Raw genomic sequence first — 19,075 nt, 5'->3', positions numbered from 1 at the left:
AGCTTGAGTATTGAATTAGATGGTACCTTCCAGATCTATAATAATAATAATAATAATAGCTTATGTGCTCAAATAACTTTCTTTAAGCCAGGCATCATGCTACTTGGCCTGCATTTAATCCTCACAACTCTGAGATAGGTCCACCCTCCTTTTCCAAATAGGTAAACTGAGACACAGAGTTGGTCATGTGACTTTTTAAAATCATGCAGTTAGTGAATGTGATAGCTGGGATTTGAACTTAGATTCGTCTGACTGTTCCCATTGCTTTTAGCCACTATGCTAGGCTACGCTGTTTCATTATGCAGCCTTGGACTGAATGTGTGTGTCCAGTAGTAGCTCATTCTAAGTTACAGTTATTCCAAGGCATTTATCGAACACCTATATTTCTGGCACTGTGATAAGTTTTAGTGGTATAAGATGAATAATGGAAGGTTAAGGAAGATAGACACATAACAAATTTCACTTAGATATTGTCAGGTTGTCCAGAGAAGATATTTACTGTGCACCATGCACCTAACAGAAAGTATATCTTTACCGTTAGTTTGTTATGAATACTTTTTCTAGACCTGACAATGTCGTTCGATTTTGACACATTAAGAAATATTTACTTATTTCCCTGAAGTAAACTTCCATTTCGTTTATATTCATGTTATATTTCATTTACATTATTTCAGTATTATTGAATAATATTGAATAATAATATTTCATTATTATTAATGAAATATATTTTCTTTTAGTTTATAGCACATAGACTAAAAATTGCCAGTGTTTCTCAGTCTTCTGCAGATACACCATTTTCTATAAATATATAGTTCAGCTCAACTTTGGACCATAGGATGATTATAGGATCTATGAATTCTTTATCATGTTCAACATTTCAGTTTTGAGGGGGATCTTTTGAAACTTTTCTCAGTTAAGCTACCCTCAGATTAAACTACATTGTTCTGCTTCATAGTTCTCCAGGGTGTGGGCAGCTTCTTGGTAAGTGTTCATCATCTCTCTAGTTTTTTTGCATTAGCATAGTTCTTTATGCTTTGGGTAATCTGATTCAGGTTGTTTTTAAACTGAAGAGCTAAATACATGCAGAAAATGTACAGCTCATGAGTGAACGGCTTGATGAGCTATCACAGTTAATACACCCATGTAAACTATCACCTAGGTCAAGAAATACAATATTAGCAGACAAAAAATGACCCTAATTGCATTGGCCTTTCTTGTATGCCCTCTAATGGTTTCCCCTCATTGCTACTGACATCATAGATTGGTTTTGCCTAATTTTAAACTTAATATAAATATAAACATTGTATGTGGTTTTTGTGTCTAGTTTCTTGTGTTCACTTTTACATTTGTTAAATTTATACGTTACTGCATGTAGCTTTGGTTATTTTTGTTGTTGTTGTTAGTTTTCATTGACATATGGTATTTCATTGTGTGTACATAAAACAAGCTAGATTTTTGTTCTGCTGTTGATGGACATTTCGGTCCTTTCCACTTTTGGGCTGTTATGAGTGGTTATACTATAAACCATTTCTGTCATAGTCTTTTGGTGTTCATTTGGTTTATAGCATATTTATGGTTTATAGTATATATTTCTGTTGAGTATATATCCAGGAGTGACTTTCTGGGTCATAGGGTAGGTGTGATTTTAATTAGCAATTCCAATCAGTTTTCCAAAGTGGTTATATTAATATTTTCCCTTCCACTAGCAGTGTGGGATTCCCCATATTCCATCTCTTTACCATCTGTTGGTATGGTTAGTCTTAAATTTTATCCATTCTGGTGAATATGTTGTGGCATCTTGTGATTTTATTTTGTATTTCCCTGGTCAATCCCCTTTACATGTTTGTTGCCATTTGGATGTCTTTTTTTTTTAATGAAGTAACTTTCTAAGATTCGCCCACTTTTTGATCAGGTATTCTGCCTTTTTATTTATTTGTAAGAATTCTTTACATTTTCTGGATATAGGCTCTTTTTTGGTTATATGTGTTGCAAGTATCTTCTGCTCTGTGTTTTGTCTTCTTACCTAATGGGGGGTTCCTTTGATAAACAGGAATTTCTAAATTTTTAGTTCAGTTTGTCAGTATTTTTTTTTCTTATTATGGTCTGTTTTAAATATCTTTGCCTACCTCAAAGTCATAAAAATATTCTGTTATTTTTAGAAGCTTTGCTCTAAAATTATCTTTCCTCTTTAAATCTGTAATGTAGTTTCTGTGTATATGTATATTATGTGTATCATGTTAAATTTCATTTTTCTTATGTTGGATAGCCAGATAACCCAGCACAATTTATTGAAAAGGTTGTCCTATCCACACAGCTCAGCAGTGTTAACTTTGTTACCAGTCAGGTGTTCACATATGTGTAAATATCTGCGAGTTTTCTTTTTGGGGAAATGGCACAGTGATGGGATTATGCTTGCGTCAAACATACATTGCCTGCCTGCCATATGTGATATATAGATACAAAGATGATTAAAGCTTTATCTGTATCTTCATGGAGTTTATAATCCATTTAGTTCCTGACGTAAATCGTAAATAAATATGATTATAACTAATCTTCAGAAGTCAGAAATAGAGATTTAGGGTTTGTGAAGCTGCTGGCAGGAAGCACCCACATGTAACCCAGGCCTTGATATCACCAGCCCACACGCTGTCACCTGAAGCTCCTGGGCAGAGCTGTGTTTCCCAATTGGGTGTTTTCAGAATTCAGAAGAGTAATTGTGTGTGTGTGTGTGTGTGTGTGTAAGCATTCTCTAATCAAGCATAAAGTATTTCTGCAGTGAAACAAATGCCATAGCCTCTAGTTAGGTCAGGTTATGTTGTCAAATGGATTTTAACACCAAATTTATAAAAACAACTTTTAATTTCTATATATTTGAGTAAAAGGGATTAGGGATTTGTATAAACCAATTGGATAACACAGTAGATAAGTATATATATGTCCTCTGCAATCAGATTGCCTCAGTTCAAGTCCTGGCTCTCATCCTTGCCAACTGTGTGACGTGTGGCACCTTCTATACCTTTCTGAACTTCTGTTTTCTCTTTGAGAAAATGGAGATAATAGTACCTCATCCAGTTGCTATCAGGGTTAATTGAAATAATAGATCCAAAGTATTTACCAGCATTTGGTGCCTAGTAAGCATTCAAAGACTAGTTTTAGTAACAAACTTTGTATTTTCAGTATTTGTTCTAGCTGCAGGAGTTCTTTCCATAAAGATTTGTGCTTGAGTTTTTATAATTACCATCAGGAAGAAGATTGTGAGAAAGCATTCTTCAAAATGGACAATGTACTGATAGATGACAGAAGAATACATGTGGATTTTAGCCAGTCTGTTGCAAAGGTTAAATGGAAAGGAAAAGGTATGTTGGTTCATCTTCTTTTGTTTTTTGTTCTGCTTTGCATGCTTGTGTCTATGTGCATCTCCTTTGACTGAGTGCTGTTAATGAGGAGAAATGCTCATTGATGTGACTCCTAATACTTAGGATTTTACACAGCTGCTGTCTAATGTAAGGTAGAGGAGTGTGTGTGTATGTTTATTTTAAATTGCTGAAGCATTTTCTGTGTTTGACTGTATTACAAGTTACATATTTATTACCTTTTGCAGGGCATTATGATTAGCACACATGGGGGGGGTCACAGAGAAGACAAGTAGTGACTCTATAGCATCTTACTATGCTGATGGACAGTGACTGCAATGGGGGGTGTGTGGGGGGGAACTTGATAATATGGGTGAATGTAAAAACCAGTGTTGCTCATATGAAACCTTAATAAGATTGTATATTGATGATACCTTAATAAAAGAAAGAAGAAAAAAAGGAAAAAAAATTACCCTTTGCAGACGTGACACATTTCCAAAGTAATTATGTTGACTTTGTGGTGATTTTCTTCTTGTAGATGCAAGACTCTCAAAATTTTTTCCTGAAGTTTGTTTTAATTGTCCTATGGACAGAACTGGAAAGGTCCATGAAAAGGTGGTAGCGAAAAAACCTCCCTTCCACTCCTGCCCTTCATTTACCCAGTTTCCCTTCCCAGAGGTAACCACTGTTACCTATTTCTTTTATTACCTTCCACATATATTGCTTGAATACACATTACAATAAACATTTATCTGATGTTAAGAATTTCCTTTCATTTTATGTATCTTCTATATATACATATAGTTTTCTCCTTTAGTGAAGGAAAACAAATGAGTGCAGGCTATACACACTATTTCTGTACCTTACATGTTTAATAATATATCTAAGAGATCAGTTCACCTCAGTGTATGTAGTGACAATTTGTTCTTTTCAGCAACTGCAGTGTTAGGTTGAATGTATTTGCTATAATTTGCTGAACCAGTCCTATTAATGGAGACAGTCAGGTTTCTAATCTGATTCTTCTGTGTACTCTCCCTGTACATGACGGCTCCCACATGTGCATATGTGCATGTCAACTTAATTCCTGGCAATGGCACACCAAACTTAAGGTTGAGTCTGCAGTATTCTGAAATAATATGGTGGTTTTTAATTTTTGATACAGTTCTTAAAAAGGTTCACTTTGGCAGTTTTTTATCATGAAATGCTAAATTTTACCAGGAAGTCTAGGATTACTTCTTTTCCTACAATACTTATGAAGATTTTTATGAATTTTTTTTTCAATAAGAAAGAAATGGAAAACTGGTTGAGAGTGACGTGCTGAAGTATTTGGTAGATTGTGCTTCCTTATGGGAGCCCAGAGAAGGGAGCAGTTATTAAACACTGGAAGAGGCAAGGAAGAAACAGGCCTGATGGAAGTCATGTTCTCCATGGTAGGAGAGAGTGACTTGGATTGGGGGTCCCTAGACTGTTAGGTTCTCCCGTGAAACCGTCCTAGAATCTAGATTACATGGCTAGTTATTTTGAGTGAGTAATAAAAACTAAATTGAGGCACTAAGATGGTGTTCACATGTGGTAATGGCAGCTATGTGAACAACAGAAGCAAATAGGTATATTCAGGAACTATATAGACCATCTGCTGGCCTAATGCGGTACAGTTCTGGTCCAAATAGTACTGCCAAGCAGCTCTTCTCTGGGCTTTTTTCCCAGAGAGCTAATTTAAGTTTATCATTTGGGATACGTATGAAACCAGTATTACTATAATTCCTCAGTACAGAGAAGGAACTTGAGGCTTACTCTTGTGAAGTGACTTATCCAGGGTCACATAAACTGATGACTCAAAGGCCCTACATTGAGTTTCTTTTCCCCCTCTCAAATCTGTCTTCTTCTTAACCCATCTACCCACTGAAGAAATGTTACTGCCCTCCTAAGTGGTTTCAGTGTAGTTTATTTACAAAATGACTTTTAAGTGAATTTCATCATGTTTTTTCCTAAGATAAACTGTCATGAGGAGACAGATGCTTTAGTTTCACATATGCCATCATAAACGTATACTCTGTTGTTAATCTCAGTTAATTTTGAGATAATTTTATGTAGTACGGATTCACATGTAATAATAAACTGAATGTATCTTCTTTGCCATTCACAGTGCTAAGTACTTCCCCTTAACAGGTTTTTTTAGTGATTCTAATAGCTGTGTGAAATGTTGTTATTATTTTCAGTTTATAAATGAGAATGAGTTTCAGAAAAGTGGTGTTCATCTTGGACCTCCCATAGAGCCAGGATTTGAACACAGAACTCACTTAATCCATTGCTTTTTCTGTTATGCTGTAACTGCTACATCCATAGTGACATTCCTACTAATGACAAGCACATGGCAAATCCTTCAGTGATGAAATGATACCTGTTTGTTACAGTTACCCATATTTTACTCTTACAGTTGTCTTTTTCACATTTATACAGAACATTATCTACAGGCCACTTTTGTTTCAGGAGCCTCTGAAATTGCAGTCTTGTCTTTGATGCTTACTCCCTTTTCTAAATTGCTATTTTCTCCTTTAAGACCCTGATGACAGTTAAGGTGTATATAGGGTGTGCAATCAAAACACCTCTCTGTGTGCCTCCAGTCAGCTTTACTTGTCATGCAGTGGGAAGCCCTCCCTGGAGAGGCATGCGCTGATGGCAGTGAAGGGGGAGGAAGGGCAGGACTTTCAGCAGAGCTGGAGCTTGGATGGGAACTGAATCCTCATCTGCTAGGAGATCAGACTGGAGAGTAGAGGGGCTGAGTGGAATGCTCTCTCCTTTGCTGGCCCTGCCTCTGTAGGCAAGTCAAAACAAAACAGTAGGTCCTGTTTTTCTGACAGATTGTTGATTTCATTTGCGCACTTGGAAGGAATAAAGATTCTCTTAAGCAAGAATTTCAAAGCAGAGACAGTTTATCTTTGGTGCTTTACCCAGCCCTCTCCTTTCATATCTCTTTCGTGAACTTCTACACACATCCTGCTGTCTCCTGTCAGCTCAGTGTTCTGTTGAGATTTGGGGGAGAGTGTCTGTTTTGACAGATCAGAGGCTTTGAAGGCCTTAGGTCTCCCAAACTTCTAAGTCTCTCACATCTCAAACTCAGGTCCCAAACTCTCAATTTCCTTTGGACCTAATGTTCTCATGGACTTAATGGCTCTATTTAAACACTGCACCATTTTCCAGTGAACTGTCTAATGTGGGATTTGAAAATTTGATGTTGTAATATTCACATTGCATCATTAGGTGGCAGCATATGGCTACCTAGCAAAATGGATGTCCGACCAATTAAAATAGTAGAGACTCACTATGATTCTTTTGTTCTCTTCCCAGCCTTTTTCTATACCCCTCTCTATTCATATATATATATATCACTTATAAAATAGTGATTATATATTATACTTCTTATAAAATAATTTTTTTCTTGATTAATTTGGTGATTTTTTTCCTAAATTCTCTTGTTTTTCTTTTTTTAATAAATAGGTGGGAAATACACCAAGAGTGACTTCAAAGAATATGAAAAGGAACAGGATAAACCGTCTAATTTGGTTCTGAAAGATAAAGTAAAGCCCAAACAGGAGTATCCTTCACAAGAAGCAGTCAGTCAATATGTATGGAACGTCCACTTTGTGGAGAGACTGTGTGCTATGGTATCAAAAGTCACAAAGGCTATAGAAGACAAGATTCCTGAATCCAGATGACTTGTGAAGAAATCATTTAGTTGATTACCTCTATTCACTGTCTTATATGTACTTTACTTTTTAAGTGTATTCTTTATTGGATGGAGGAAGTTGGGGTTGAAAGAAATCTGTAGCCTAATTATTTCCCTACTCTTAGGTTAAGGTTAATGATCAGGTAAGATCAGGTAAGATACGTATTTTCTGTATATAATTGTAATGTTTTAAATTCCCCATACTCAGAAATTTTCTTTATTTTATACTCAAGCTAAATCTTATGTACTAATTTTCCTTGTATGTTTAACATGTTTGGAGATGGTGAATATGTAGACAACAAAATCCTGTTATTTTACATGATTAAGTTGCTTATTTCTGCTTAGTACCTTCTCAGTCTAGAAAAATAGTAGATATTTATTGGGCTCCTATTGTGTGCAAGAGTTGACTTTTATAGTATTAAAAAGAAATCCATTGACTTGACCATTTACTTTATGTTCTTCCAAGGATTACGTTGAGACAAGTAAGAAGTAATGAAGCATAGTGTTTATATTATGTCATTGTTCATTGATATCTCATTATAAATCTATCACTCCACACATTGCAAAGATTATTTCTTTTGTGATTCTTTCTGGTAAATGGTTTCTTTGTTTCTTAGTTTCTGTTGGATTCTTTTTCCCCATGCTATATAGACATTGCTTTTCCAAATATTCGTCAAGGCAAGATGAATGTCGAATTTGTTATGTACTCATTTTTAAAAATGGGTTGACTGTACTGCATAAAACATTGTAAAGTATTAGAAATGGATTAAGTGTGAGTATATGGACATAATTAGCATGTGACCAGGCCCTCACATGCAGACAGATCAAACAGTAAGCTAAGATTTAGTTTGAAAAGGTGAACATTGTAGGGGATATGATTGAAATCTTAGAATCATAAAAGGTATGGGTAGAGTACACTTGGGATTTATTTCCCAAATCTTTCCAATTAAATTTACAGTAACCAGTAGTAACTGCAGCTAGAGAAAGGCAACTGAGTAGGACATATTAAAGGACGTACAGTTAAGAGTATAAAATAGAGGGATATGTCTTTTCCCCGTTGATGCTGAAAAGAAAGAATATGTAGTATTGAAATGTTTTAAATTCAGTATGATGGGTTACTAAGAGTTAAGAAAGGAAGCAATGTTTTAAGAAACTATGTTAAGAAAGGTATGTTTGAGAATAAACATCTAGCCTAGTACTGTCCAATAGAACTTTCAGCAATAATGGAAACGTACTATACCTCCAGTGCCTGGATAGCCACCAGCCACGTGTGGTTATTGAGCATATGAAGTGGACTGAGGAAGTAAATTTTAAATTTTGTTTAATTTTAACTAATTTAAATTTAGACAACCACATGTGGCTGGTTTTGAACAGTTCCTGGTTTTACTATTAAAGTTGATGGAGAAGACAGACATGTTGTGTTGCAAATCACTGTTAATCACTGTCAAACAGAATAGTGAACAAGAGAAAGGAAATTCATGAGTCTGAGCCAGTGGGATAGTCTTTATGTTCTTGATAATTGATAGGTTTCATTTTAGCAAGGCATTTAAATCTCAGGTATAATAAAAGATGGAAAAGTCATGTGCTTGTAATGTGTAAGATATACACACACACACACATATATACACATTTTATACTATATTATGTTACTTTTTTAGTATGACAAGGAAAGGGGATTCAGAGGATAATCTAATGTGCAGATAAATTGTCTAAAGTCAGTTAAAAAGGGGTGGTGGGGATATACTTTGTGGATCTTGAGAGAAAGAAAAATTGCTGTACATGAGGCTGCTAATAAGAAGATTGAAATATAGGAGTAGGAGAGGCAAGTTTAACTTGGCCAGACAGACCTTGGGAAAGAAATTGGGGGAAAGAAGTCAAATCTCAAATTCATATTTAATAAAAAGGATTTGGGAGAGATTTAACATTTTCTAAAAGTATTGATTATAATCAGTAGTAGTAGAACAGTGAGTAGGAAACAATGATAAGGAGAAAGAAAAGATATAACAAGTGTCTTGGCAGTATAATACATAATCAAGAAGAACTTATTTGGAATCTGTTACATACCCAGGTTGGCAGTGAATATACCCCCTGCCCACATAGACCTTACATTGTATTGTTGGAGAGGGAGGAAGAATGGACTTTAAATAATTACCATTAGTTAAATATGTCTAGAGTGTTGCAAAGAAGTATGTTTGTGGGATATGGGACTTGGAATAAAGGTGCAGGGATAGGGAAGACCCTCAAATAATACTAAATGGAGTGGCATTAAGCTGCATCTTAACTCTGGGAAGAGGAGGCCTGCCATGGGATGCCATTTTCTTTAACTGTGACACATCATTTAAGAAATACAGTTCTTATCTTGACCCAGCAGTCCCAAAAATAATCATTCACACATGCACATACTGAAACAAAAATGTCATAGTATTTTTATGAGGTTTCATGTACTCTATCTTCTGTTCTCTGTTATTAAAAAATGCTGGCTGTGATCCACTAAATCGATTTTGCACGAACCCCATTGGTGGATTATAATCAATAGTTTAAAGAACACTGCTTGAAAGCATTTTGGGCAGGGGGAAGGCATGTGTAAAGCAATACACTAAGGTGAAATCATAGGCAAGGGCTATTAAACTAGTATCTGAAAAAGAAGACCCAGAGGGTACTCTGGAAACAGTGTAACATAGTATAAAGGAGAAAAGAAGTTAGAGATAATAGAGTTTAGTCCAGGCTGACTACCCACCTTGTGAAAAGCCAGAAGGTACAGTGTTTTCCTACTTAATCTTACGTGGAAGTGAGACATCCTTGAGGAAAGCATAGAGCTGTGGCGTTGTAAAAGCAGACATGAAAGTCTGCTCTGGAGGGAAGTGTGTCTGTGATTACTCTAGTCCCACGTGCTCTACATGTTGGGCTTCCTCATATGCTTTCTTTTGAAAACCTTTAATCTAGCCCTTGTCAGCCTTCCTCAAAATCTGTTTTAGAATTTGAGATTATCAGAAGAGGTTGTAATAGCTTTATATTTTTTTCTGTTATTCTAAGACATAACAGTATATTAGAGAAATATTTAGCTGTGAATTAAAACACATTACAATTTTATAACACATTTATGTGAAAATTTAAAAAAGTTTCACTTACAGTTCTACCACCTAGATGAATGATGCTTTTTATTTCTCCTTGTTCCTTTTTAAGTCTTGATCTTTTATAAAGTTTTATAAAATTATACTAACCATGCGGTATATATAATTTTTGCTTCAAGTTTTTTCACTTTTAATTTTTCATAGACATCTTTCCAGGTTTTTTCATGGTATTTATCATTGTTAATAACTTCCTTTATAGTAGTATATCATGTTCAAGTTCTACAATATATTTAAGTATATCTTTATTATTGGGTTTTTCATTGTTCCCAGTTTCTATTATTAAAAAGTAACCCTATTATATATACCTTTGTTCATTTAACTTATTCATTTATAAATTCTTACTTGAATTTAAGCATGATAAGTGTTGATGTAATTTCTAAATTTCCTCGTATAGGGCTGAACTAATTGACATTTGAAAATAAGAGACACATGAATGTACTTTTTATCTTACAAAACTTCCGTGGCATTGGGCATGTAATGTCTTAAGTTTTTTCTAGTTAAACAAGTGCCTCATTTTCTAAGCTTAAGTTTTTCATCATTGACAAATACTTTCCCTTATTTTTTATGATACTTTTATTTTAATTTGTGGCTACAGTTAATTTGCCCTCCATATTTTTTGCCCAGGTACCAGTTGTTAACTGTTAATAAGATTAGGGTTTCTTTCTCTTTTTCCTGACTATATAGTGAAAGAAGATAAGAGTTAGTTTTGTTTTAGAAGTAAATTGTATGCTTGTGAGATGCATTTTGGTTTAAAAAGTTACTCTAAGCTTCATGGCCTCCTTTGTTACTATTGTCTTATGTTTTGATGTATTACCAGTGTTGGTTCTCACGGTTGTCCTTAACTAGCTGCTGCAGTGCGAAATATGATCTTGTCCTAGAGGAGCAAGCAGAAGACTCAAAATCAAGTCACTCACATACAAGTAAAAAACACAAGAAGAAAACCCGTCACTGCTCTGAAGAAAAAGAAGATGAGGACTACCTGCCAATCAAAAATACTAATCAGGTACTTCTAATGTCCAGACTTAGCTGTGGAAAAATAAATATTTTATCCCTTTGAAGGAGTAATGAACTTTAATTTTTGAAAATATATATAGCACAAATTAGAAAAGATTGTTTTTAAAGTAACTTAGTACACATTTAATTCCACATTGTGAAACGAGTGTGGACACTCACTCATTCCCATCAAAAACAAGTGTGGCTGTGCTGAGAAAGTCCTCATTTATCATTTTAGTTTATCACCAAGTGCTACATGTACAGCCCTTATAGCTCTGGAGGTTTTAAGACCTGTAAAACATTATGTCCTGACATACTGTGTACATGAAATAAAAATAGCCCTCCTAATTAACTTGATAATCCCAAAAGCTTTCCTGAATGAAACATTTTCTGTAAGACATTGATTATAAAAATTCCACAAAGAAAATTGATTATAAAGAGAAGAAATCACTTCTAACCTGCATTTTTGCTCTCAGCTAAATGAAAAGCAAAATTACATGACAGCCCCTTGCTTTTGCTTTACCGCATGAGGACATTTGAGCTGGGCCCTGGTGGATGAGGAGTTGTTCAATAGGCAGGGAGGGAACTCAGGAGTGTGACGATCCAACCAAAGACAGAAGGAGCGATCTGGGATGACTGGCAAAGAAGGGGAAAAGCTAGGTTTGAATTCCAGTGCTCCTAGTCATCGATGTGGCCTCGACAAGTTATCTTTCTGAGCCAGTTTCCTCCTCTGTGAAATTGAGATTATACTTATTTCACAGGCATGTTGTTAAGATGAACTGGGGAAAAAAATGTGTGTGCACACATTTTTACACTGACTATTATTACTTTTATTACTACAGTCAAATTACTATGTTTTGAATCATTTGGAATAGTTTCTGTGGTAAGGCATTAACCAGATTCATATTTCAATGAATTTGTTTCCTTTCAGTGTTTAAGGATTACTTTAGCATTTTTTTGTTTTGTGATTTAAAAAATTATTTATATACTTCAAAAGTAAAATCTACAAAACAGTACCGAGAACTTAGCTTCTATCCATTCTGCCTCCTCAGGTAACCACTTTGTGTTTTACAGTTTCTTCTTAAATGAAAAATGTAAGCAGGTACATGTGTGAATTCAGACTTGTCCTCCTAATTACTCTGCTGCTGCTCTTCTTACCTCCAATGTATGCCTGTCGGTTTTCTTTCCTAAGTCCTATTTTTGTTCTAATTTGTCCCCTAGTATAATATTTCAGCATGATCTTATAAGAACATCTCCCTCTTGACCTCCGTACTCTATTAATTTAGCCTGAGATCACCTAGTCTTTTTCAGTGGGTATCTACATCACATTTCTCTGCTTAGCATGCTTTCCACTAACATTCCTTAATCTTCCTCCCACCCCCTACATGTTGCTCTTACCTAAAGTTCTTCATGCTGTACTTGTACATGGAATCTTTAATGAATTTAGGCCTGAGATACACATTGGTGTGTTTGAGATGATCAGAGGTCTAAAAAAATCTGAAATCCAGCTGCATTTTAAGTCTGTGATCCCCATCCCCATCATTTTGTGAATTTTTTTGTTCTGCTGTTTGATTACTTAAAACTTTACTGCAACAAATATCCTCTTGGTGTGGAGTAAAAGGCATCAAGTAGTACTTTTGGGGAATACTGTTAGTATTTTTTAAAGAATTTTCAGTCGGCTACTATAAAGTTGTTAAATTCTTAATCATAATCTTGTATTTCTCCCCTCAAAGGTATTAAAAAATGTTTATTTTATACTTTGATTTAATAACATAGCTGTACTAATTTTTTCTTCTTTTTTAAAGCAGCAGCTATATTGTAAGTTTTCAGGGGGCCCAAAGTTTTCCTATTATTCTAATTTTTATCCTTTTGATTTCAGTCTCAAAAATATAATCATTAAAGGGAATTTTCAGTAATAGGTAATTTTCAGTTATAGCTCAATTTTCCTGTTCTTTAGTATTTTGCTGGGTAAGCCTAGTTACTGAGAATGTTTTAACTTATTCAAGCTTTTTTTTTTTTTTTTTTTTTTTTTGAGAGGGCATCTCTCATATTTATTGATCAAATGGTTGTTAACAACAATAAAATTCAGTATAGGGGGGTCAATGCTCAATGTACAATCATTAATCCATCTCAAGCCTAATTCTCGTCAGTCTCCAATCTTCTGAAGCATAACGAACAAGTTCTTACATGGTGAACGAATTCTTACAGAGTGAATAAATTCTTACATGGTGAACAGTACAAGGGCATTCATCACAGAAACTTTCGGTTTTGATCATGCAATATGACCTATAAACCATCAGGTCAAATATGAATATTCATTTGATTTTTGTACTTGATTTATATGTTGATCCCACATTTCTCCTATTATTATTATTATTTTTATTTTTGATAAAATGCTGAAGTGGTAGGTAGATGCAAGATAAAGGTAGAAAACATAGTTTAGTGCTGTAAGAAGGCAAATGTAGATGATCAGATGATCAGGTGTGTGCCTATGGACTAAGTATTAATCCAGGCTAGACAAGGGCAGCAAGACATCCACGGATGCAGAAGATTTCTCTCAAAGCAGGGGGGGTGAGGTTCTGAGCCTCACCTCTGTTGATCCCCAAATTCTCACCTGATGGCCCCCCTGCGACTGTGCCTGTCTTAGGTTGTTCCTCCCTTGAGGAATCTTACCCGTCTCTGGCTAACCAGTCATCTTCCGGGGCCATACAGGGAAATGTAAAGTTGGTAAGTGAGAGAGAAGCCATATTGTTTGCAAAGGTTAGCTTTTTACTTCTTTGCAGATTTATGCCCTGTGGCTTCTATGCCCAGCACTTGTCTCGAGGTATCTTTACCACCTGGAGGAATTATGATACTCGGTAAATTCGATATGAGGCACGAATTCTATTTAAGGTTTGTAATTAGGAAGGAAGAAGAAAAGCTATAGATGTAGCATATGAAGGAAACTTGGGAGGATTGATTATTTCTTTGACATATCTTCTTGTATAGTACCTTAAGTATGTATAGGTTTTAAACTACTAACTAATTTGCACACACATATTAACATAATAGGAATACGGTGACATAAACAAAGCAAATCTATAATTACCAGCCATCTCCAGTGAAGCCAAGAAAACCATTTAGGCACCCTAGGCATTTGTGAAAATTTATCTATAATATGATGGATATTTTCCAACTGTACTTGAACCATCAGACAAATTAAAGCAGCCCATTTCTGGGATCTGTTCACATCCCATATGTTCTTTTAACCATAGATAGTCTATAGTCATGAGATTTTGGGGTGCTACAACTTGCACCCCTCCCAACTCCTGGTTGAGTTCCAACAGTACAGATCCAGTCAAATTCGTTGTGTCACTGTATGCACATGCCAGCCTAGACATCTCCCTCCTCCTTCTTATGGCAAGTCCAGGAGACGGTGGGCTGGATGCAGCCACAACCGCAGCATCGTCCGGATCCCTGGGGAGGCTTTTTGATGATCATCCCCCGGCACGAGTCCTCCAGAGAGTGCTGATGCCGGAAGCTCCTCCTCATATCGTATCTTATTTCATTTTCTGGGTATCCAAGCTAGGCCTTGATCTTCTGCGTAGAAACAAACAGACCCTTTGCCCACACTTTGACATGCCCTCTATACCACTGTGCAGAACTCATTGGAGGTCAGCACACAGTAACTGCTTTTTTTTTTTTTTTTTTTTAATTAAGAGAAAGGAATATTATCAGAAAAGAGTACCTCCATAGCTGATCATCTGACACCCTTTAAGTGATCAACATTAAGGATATTTAAAGCATGCGTTGATCTTTGATTTACCAATAGTTTTATCCTGTTAACGAGTAATCCCCTTTTCTTTCTTTCTTTCTTTCTTTCTTTCTTTTTTTTTTTTTTTTTTAAATTTTTAATCTACCCTTACATGAAGAATACTATGTTTACTATGCTCTCCCCTATATCAGGTCCCCCCTAACAACCCCATTACGGTTACTGTCCATCAGCTTAGCAAAATGTGGTAGAGTCACTACTTGTCCTCTCTGTGTTGTGCAGCCCACCCTCCCCTTTCTCCCTCCCCCCCATGCATGCTAATCTTAATACCCCCCTTCTTCTTCCCCCCCCTTATCCCTCCCTGCCCACCCATCCTCCCCAGTTCCTTTCCCTTTGGTACCTGTTAGTCCATTTTTGGGTTCTGTAATTCTGCTGCTGTTTTGTTCCTTCAGTTTTTCCTTTGTTCCTATACTCCTCAGATGAGTGAAATCATTTGGTATTTCTCTTTCTCCGCTTGGCTTATTTCACTGAGCATAATACTCTCCAGCTCCATCCATGTTGCTGCAAATGGTTGGATTTTTCCACTTCTTATGGCTGAGTAGTATTCCATTGTGTATATGTACCACATCTTCTTTATCCATTCATCTACAGATGGACATTTAGGTTGCTTCCAATTCTTGGCTATTGTAAATAGTGCTGCAATAAACATAGGAGTGCATCTGTCTTTCTCAAACTTGATTGCTGCGTTCTTAGGGTAAATTCCTAGGAGTGGAATTCCTGGGTCAAATGGTAGGTCTGTTTTGAGCATTTTGATGCACCTCCATACTGCTTTCCACAATGGTTGAACTAATTTACATTCCCACCAGCAGTGTAGGAGGGTTCCCCTTTCTCCACAGCCTCGCCAACATTTGTTGTTGTTTGTCTTTTGGATGGCAGCTATCCTTACTGGTGTGAGGTGATACCTCATTGTAGTTTTAATTTGCATTTCTCTGATAATTAGCGATGTGGAGCATCTTTTCATGTGTCTCTTGGCCATCTGTATTTCTTTTTTGGAGAACTGTCTGTTCAGTTCCTCTGCCCATTTTTTAATTGGGTTATTTGTTTTTTGTTTGTTGAGGCATGTGAGCTCTTTATATATTCTGGACGTCAAGCCTTTATCAGATCTGTCATTTTCAAATATATTCTCCCATACTGTAGGGTTCCTTTTTGTTCTATTGATGGTGTCTTTCGCTGTACAGAAGCTTTTCAGCTTAATGTAGTCCCACTTGCTCATTTTTGCTGTTGTTTTCCTTGCCCGGGGAGATATGTTCAAGAAGAGATCACTCATGTTTATGTCTAAGAGGTTTTTGCCTATGTTTTTTTCCAAGAGTTTAATGGTTTCGTGACTTACATTCAGGTCTTTGATCCATTTTGAGTTTACCTTTGTATATGGGGTTAGACAATGGTCCAGTTTCATTCTCCTACATGTAGCTGTCCAGTTTTGCCAGCACCATCTGTTGAAGAGACTGTCATTTTGCCATTGTATGTCCATGGCTCCTTTATCAAATATTAATTGACCATATATGTTTGGGTTAATTTCTGGGGTCTCTAATCTGTTCCACTGGTCTGTGGCTCTGTTCTTGTGCCAGTACCAAATTGTCTTGATTACTATGGCTTTGTAGTAGAGCTTGAAGTTGGGGAGTGAGATCCCCCCTACTTTATTCTTCTTTTTCAGGATTGCTTTGGCTATTCGGGGTCTTTGGTGTTTCCATATGAATTTTTGAATTATTTGTTCCAATTCATTGAAGAATGTTGCTGGTAATTTGAGAGGGATTGCATCAAATTTGTATATTGCTTTCGGCAGGATGGCCATTTTGACGATATTAATTCTTCCTAGCCATGAGCATGGGATGAGTTTCCATTTATTAGTGTCCCCTTTAATTTCTCTTAAGAGTGACTTGTAGTTTTCAGAGTATAAGTCTTTCACTTCCTTGGTTAGGTTTATTCCTAGGTATTTTATTCTTTTTGATGCAATGGTGAATGGAATTGTTTTCCTGATTTCTCTTTCTATTGATTCGTTGTTAGTGTATAGGAAAGCTACAGATTTCTGTGTGTTGATTTTGTATCCTGCAACTTTGCTGTATTCCGATATCAGTTCTAGTAGTTTTGGAGTGGAGTCTTTAGGGTTTTTTATGTACAGTATCATATCATCTGCAAATAGTGACAGTTTAACTTCTTCTTTACCAATCTGGATTCCTTGTATTTCTTTGTTTTGTCTGATTGCCGTGGCTAGGACCTCCAGTACTATGTTAAATAACAGTGGGGAGAGTGGGCATCCCTGTCTGGTTCCCGATCTCAGTGGAAATGCTTTCAGCTTCTCGCTGTTCAGTATAATGCTGGCTGTGGGTTTATCATATATGGCCTTTATTATGTTGAGGTACTTGCCCTCTATTCCCATTTTGCTGAGAGTTTTTATCATGAATGGATGTTGAATTTTGTCAAATGCTTTTTCAGCATCTATGGAGATGATCATGTGGTTTTTGTGTTTCTTTTTGTTGATGTGGTGGATGATGTTGATGGATTTTCGAATGTTGTACCATCCTTGCATCCCTGGGATGAACCCCACTTGGTCATGGTGTATGATCCTTTTGATATACTGTTGAATTCTGTTTGCTAATATTTTATTGAGTATTTTTGCATCTACATTCATCAGGGATATTGGTCTGTAATTTTCTTTTTTGGTGGGGTCTTTTCCTGGTTTTGGTATTAGGGTGATGTTGGCTTCATAGAATGAGTTTGGGAGTATTCCCTCTTCTTCTATTTTGTGGAACACTTTAAGGAGAATGGGTATTATGTCTTCTCTGTGTGTCTGATAAAATTCCGAGGTAAATCCGTCCGGCCCCGGGGTTTTGTTCTTGGGTAGTTTTTTGATTACTGTTTCAATTTCTTTGCTTGTAATTGGTTTGTTTAACTTTTGTGTTTCTTCCTTGGTCAGTCTTGGGAGGTTGTATTTTTCTAGGAAGTTGTCCATTTCTTCTAGGTTTTCCAGCTTGTTGGCATATAGGTTTTCATAGTAGTCTTTAATAATTCTTTGTATTTCTGTGGAGTCTGTCGTGATTTTTCCATTCTCATTTCTGATTATGTTGATTTGTGTTGACTCTCTTTTTCTCTTAATAAGTTGGGCTAGAGGCTTATCTATTTTGTTTATTTTCTCAAAGAACCAGCTCTTGGTTTCGTTGATTTTTGCTATTGTTTTATTCTTCTCAATTTTGTTTATTTCTTCTCTGATCTTTATTATGTCCCTCCTTCTGCTGACTTTAGGCCTCATTTGTTCTTCTTTTTCCAGTTTTAATAATTGTGATGTTAGACTATTCATTTGGGATTGTTCTTCCTTCTTCAAGTGTGCCTGGATTGCTATATACTTTCCTCTTAAGACTGCTTTCGCTGCATCCCACAGAAGTTGGGGCTTAGTGTTGTTGTTGTCATTTGTTTCTATATATTCCTTGATCTCTATTTTGATTTGTTCATTGATCCATTGATTATTTAGTAGCATGTTGTTAAGCCTCCATGTGTTTGTGAGCCTTTTTGTTTTCTTTGTAGAATTTATTTCTACTTTCATACCTTTGTGGTCTGAAAAATTGGTTGGTAGAATTTCAATATTGTGGAATTTACTGAGGCTCTTTTTGTGAGCTAGTATGTGGTCTATTCTGGAGAATGTTCCATGTGCACTTGAGAAGAATGTATATCCTGTTGCTTTTGGATGTAAAGTTCTATAGATGTCTATTAGGTCCATCTGTTCTAGTGTGTTGTTCAGTGCCTGTGTGTCTTTACTTATTTTCTGCCCGGTGGATCTATCCTTTGGGGTGAGTGGTGTGTTGAAGTCTCCTACAATGAATGCATTGCAGTCTATTTCCCTCTTTAGTTCTGTTAGTATTTGCTTCACATATGCTGGTGCTCCTGTATTGGGTGCATATATATTTAGAATGGTTATATCCTCTTGTTGGACTGAGCCCTTTATCATTATGTAGTGGCCTTCTTTATCTCTTGTTACTTTCTTTGTTTTGAAGTCTATTTTGTCTGATATTAGTACTGCAACCCCTGCTTTCTTCTCACTGTTGTTTGCCTGAAATATGTTTTTCCA

The 19,075-nt window shown here is 36.1% G+C and overlaps 1 protein-coding gene across 2 annotated transcripts in view; it reads left to right on the top strand.

The window, feature by feature from the left end:
* The window catches only part of PPIL4 (peptidylprolyl isomerase like 4), a 51,482-nt gene that overhangs the window by 22,384 nt on the left and 10,023 nt on the right, over window positions 1–19,075 (top strand). The window contains exons 10-13 of one of the 2 annotated variants that reach the window (XM_037022117.2): window positions 3,245–3,356; window positions 3,892–4,031; window positions 6,852–6,948; window positions 11,067–11,214. In XM_037022117.2, the coding sequence (XP_036878012.2) occupies window positions 3,245–3,356; window positions 3,892–4,031; window positions 6,852–6,923 (324 nt within the window). In that variant the 3' untranslated portion in view covers window positions 6,924–6,948; window positions 11,067–11,214. Of the gene's footprint in view, window positions 1–3,244; window positions 3,357–3,891; window positions 4,032–6,851; window positions 6,949–11,066; window positions 11,215–19,075 lie in introns of those variants that run through there. The other variant, XM_037022116.2, reaches the window with a different exon arrangement.

Source organism: Manis javanica, chromosome 13 (genome assembly GCF_040802235.1).
Source record: "Manis javanica isolate MJ-LG chromosome 13, MJ_LKY, whole genome shotgun sequence".
NCBI classification, from domain to species: Eukaryota; Metazoa; Chordata; class Mammalia; order Pholidota; family Manidae; genus Manis; species Manis javanica.
The sequence above is the reverse complement of the archived record's forward strand: the minus strand, read 5'-3'. Positions and strand labels throughout refer to the sequence as shown.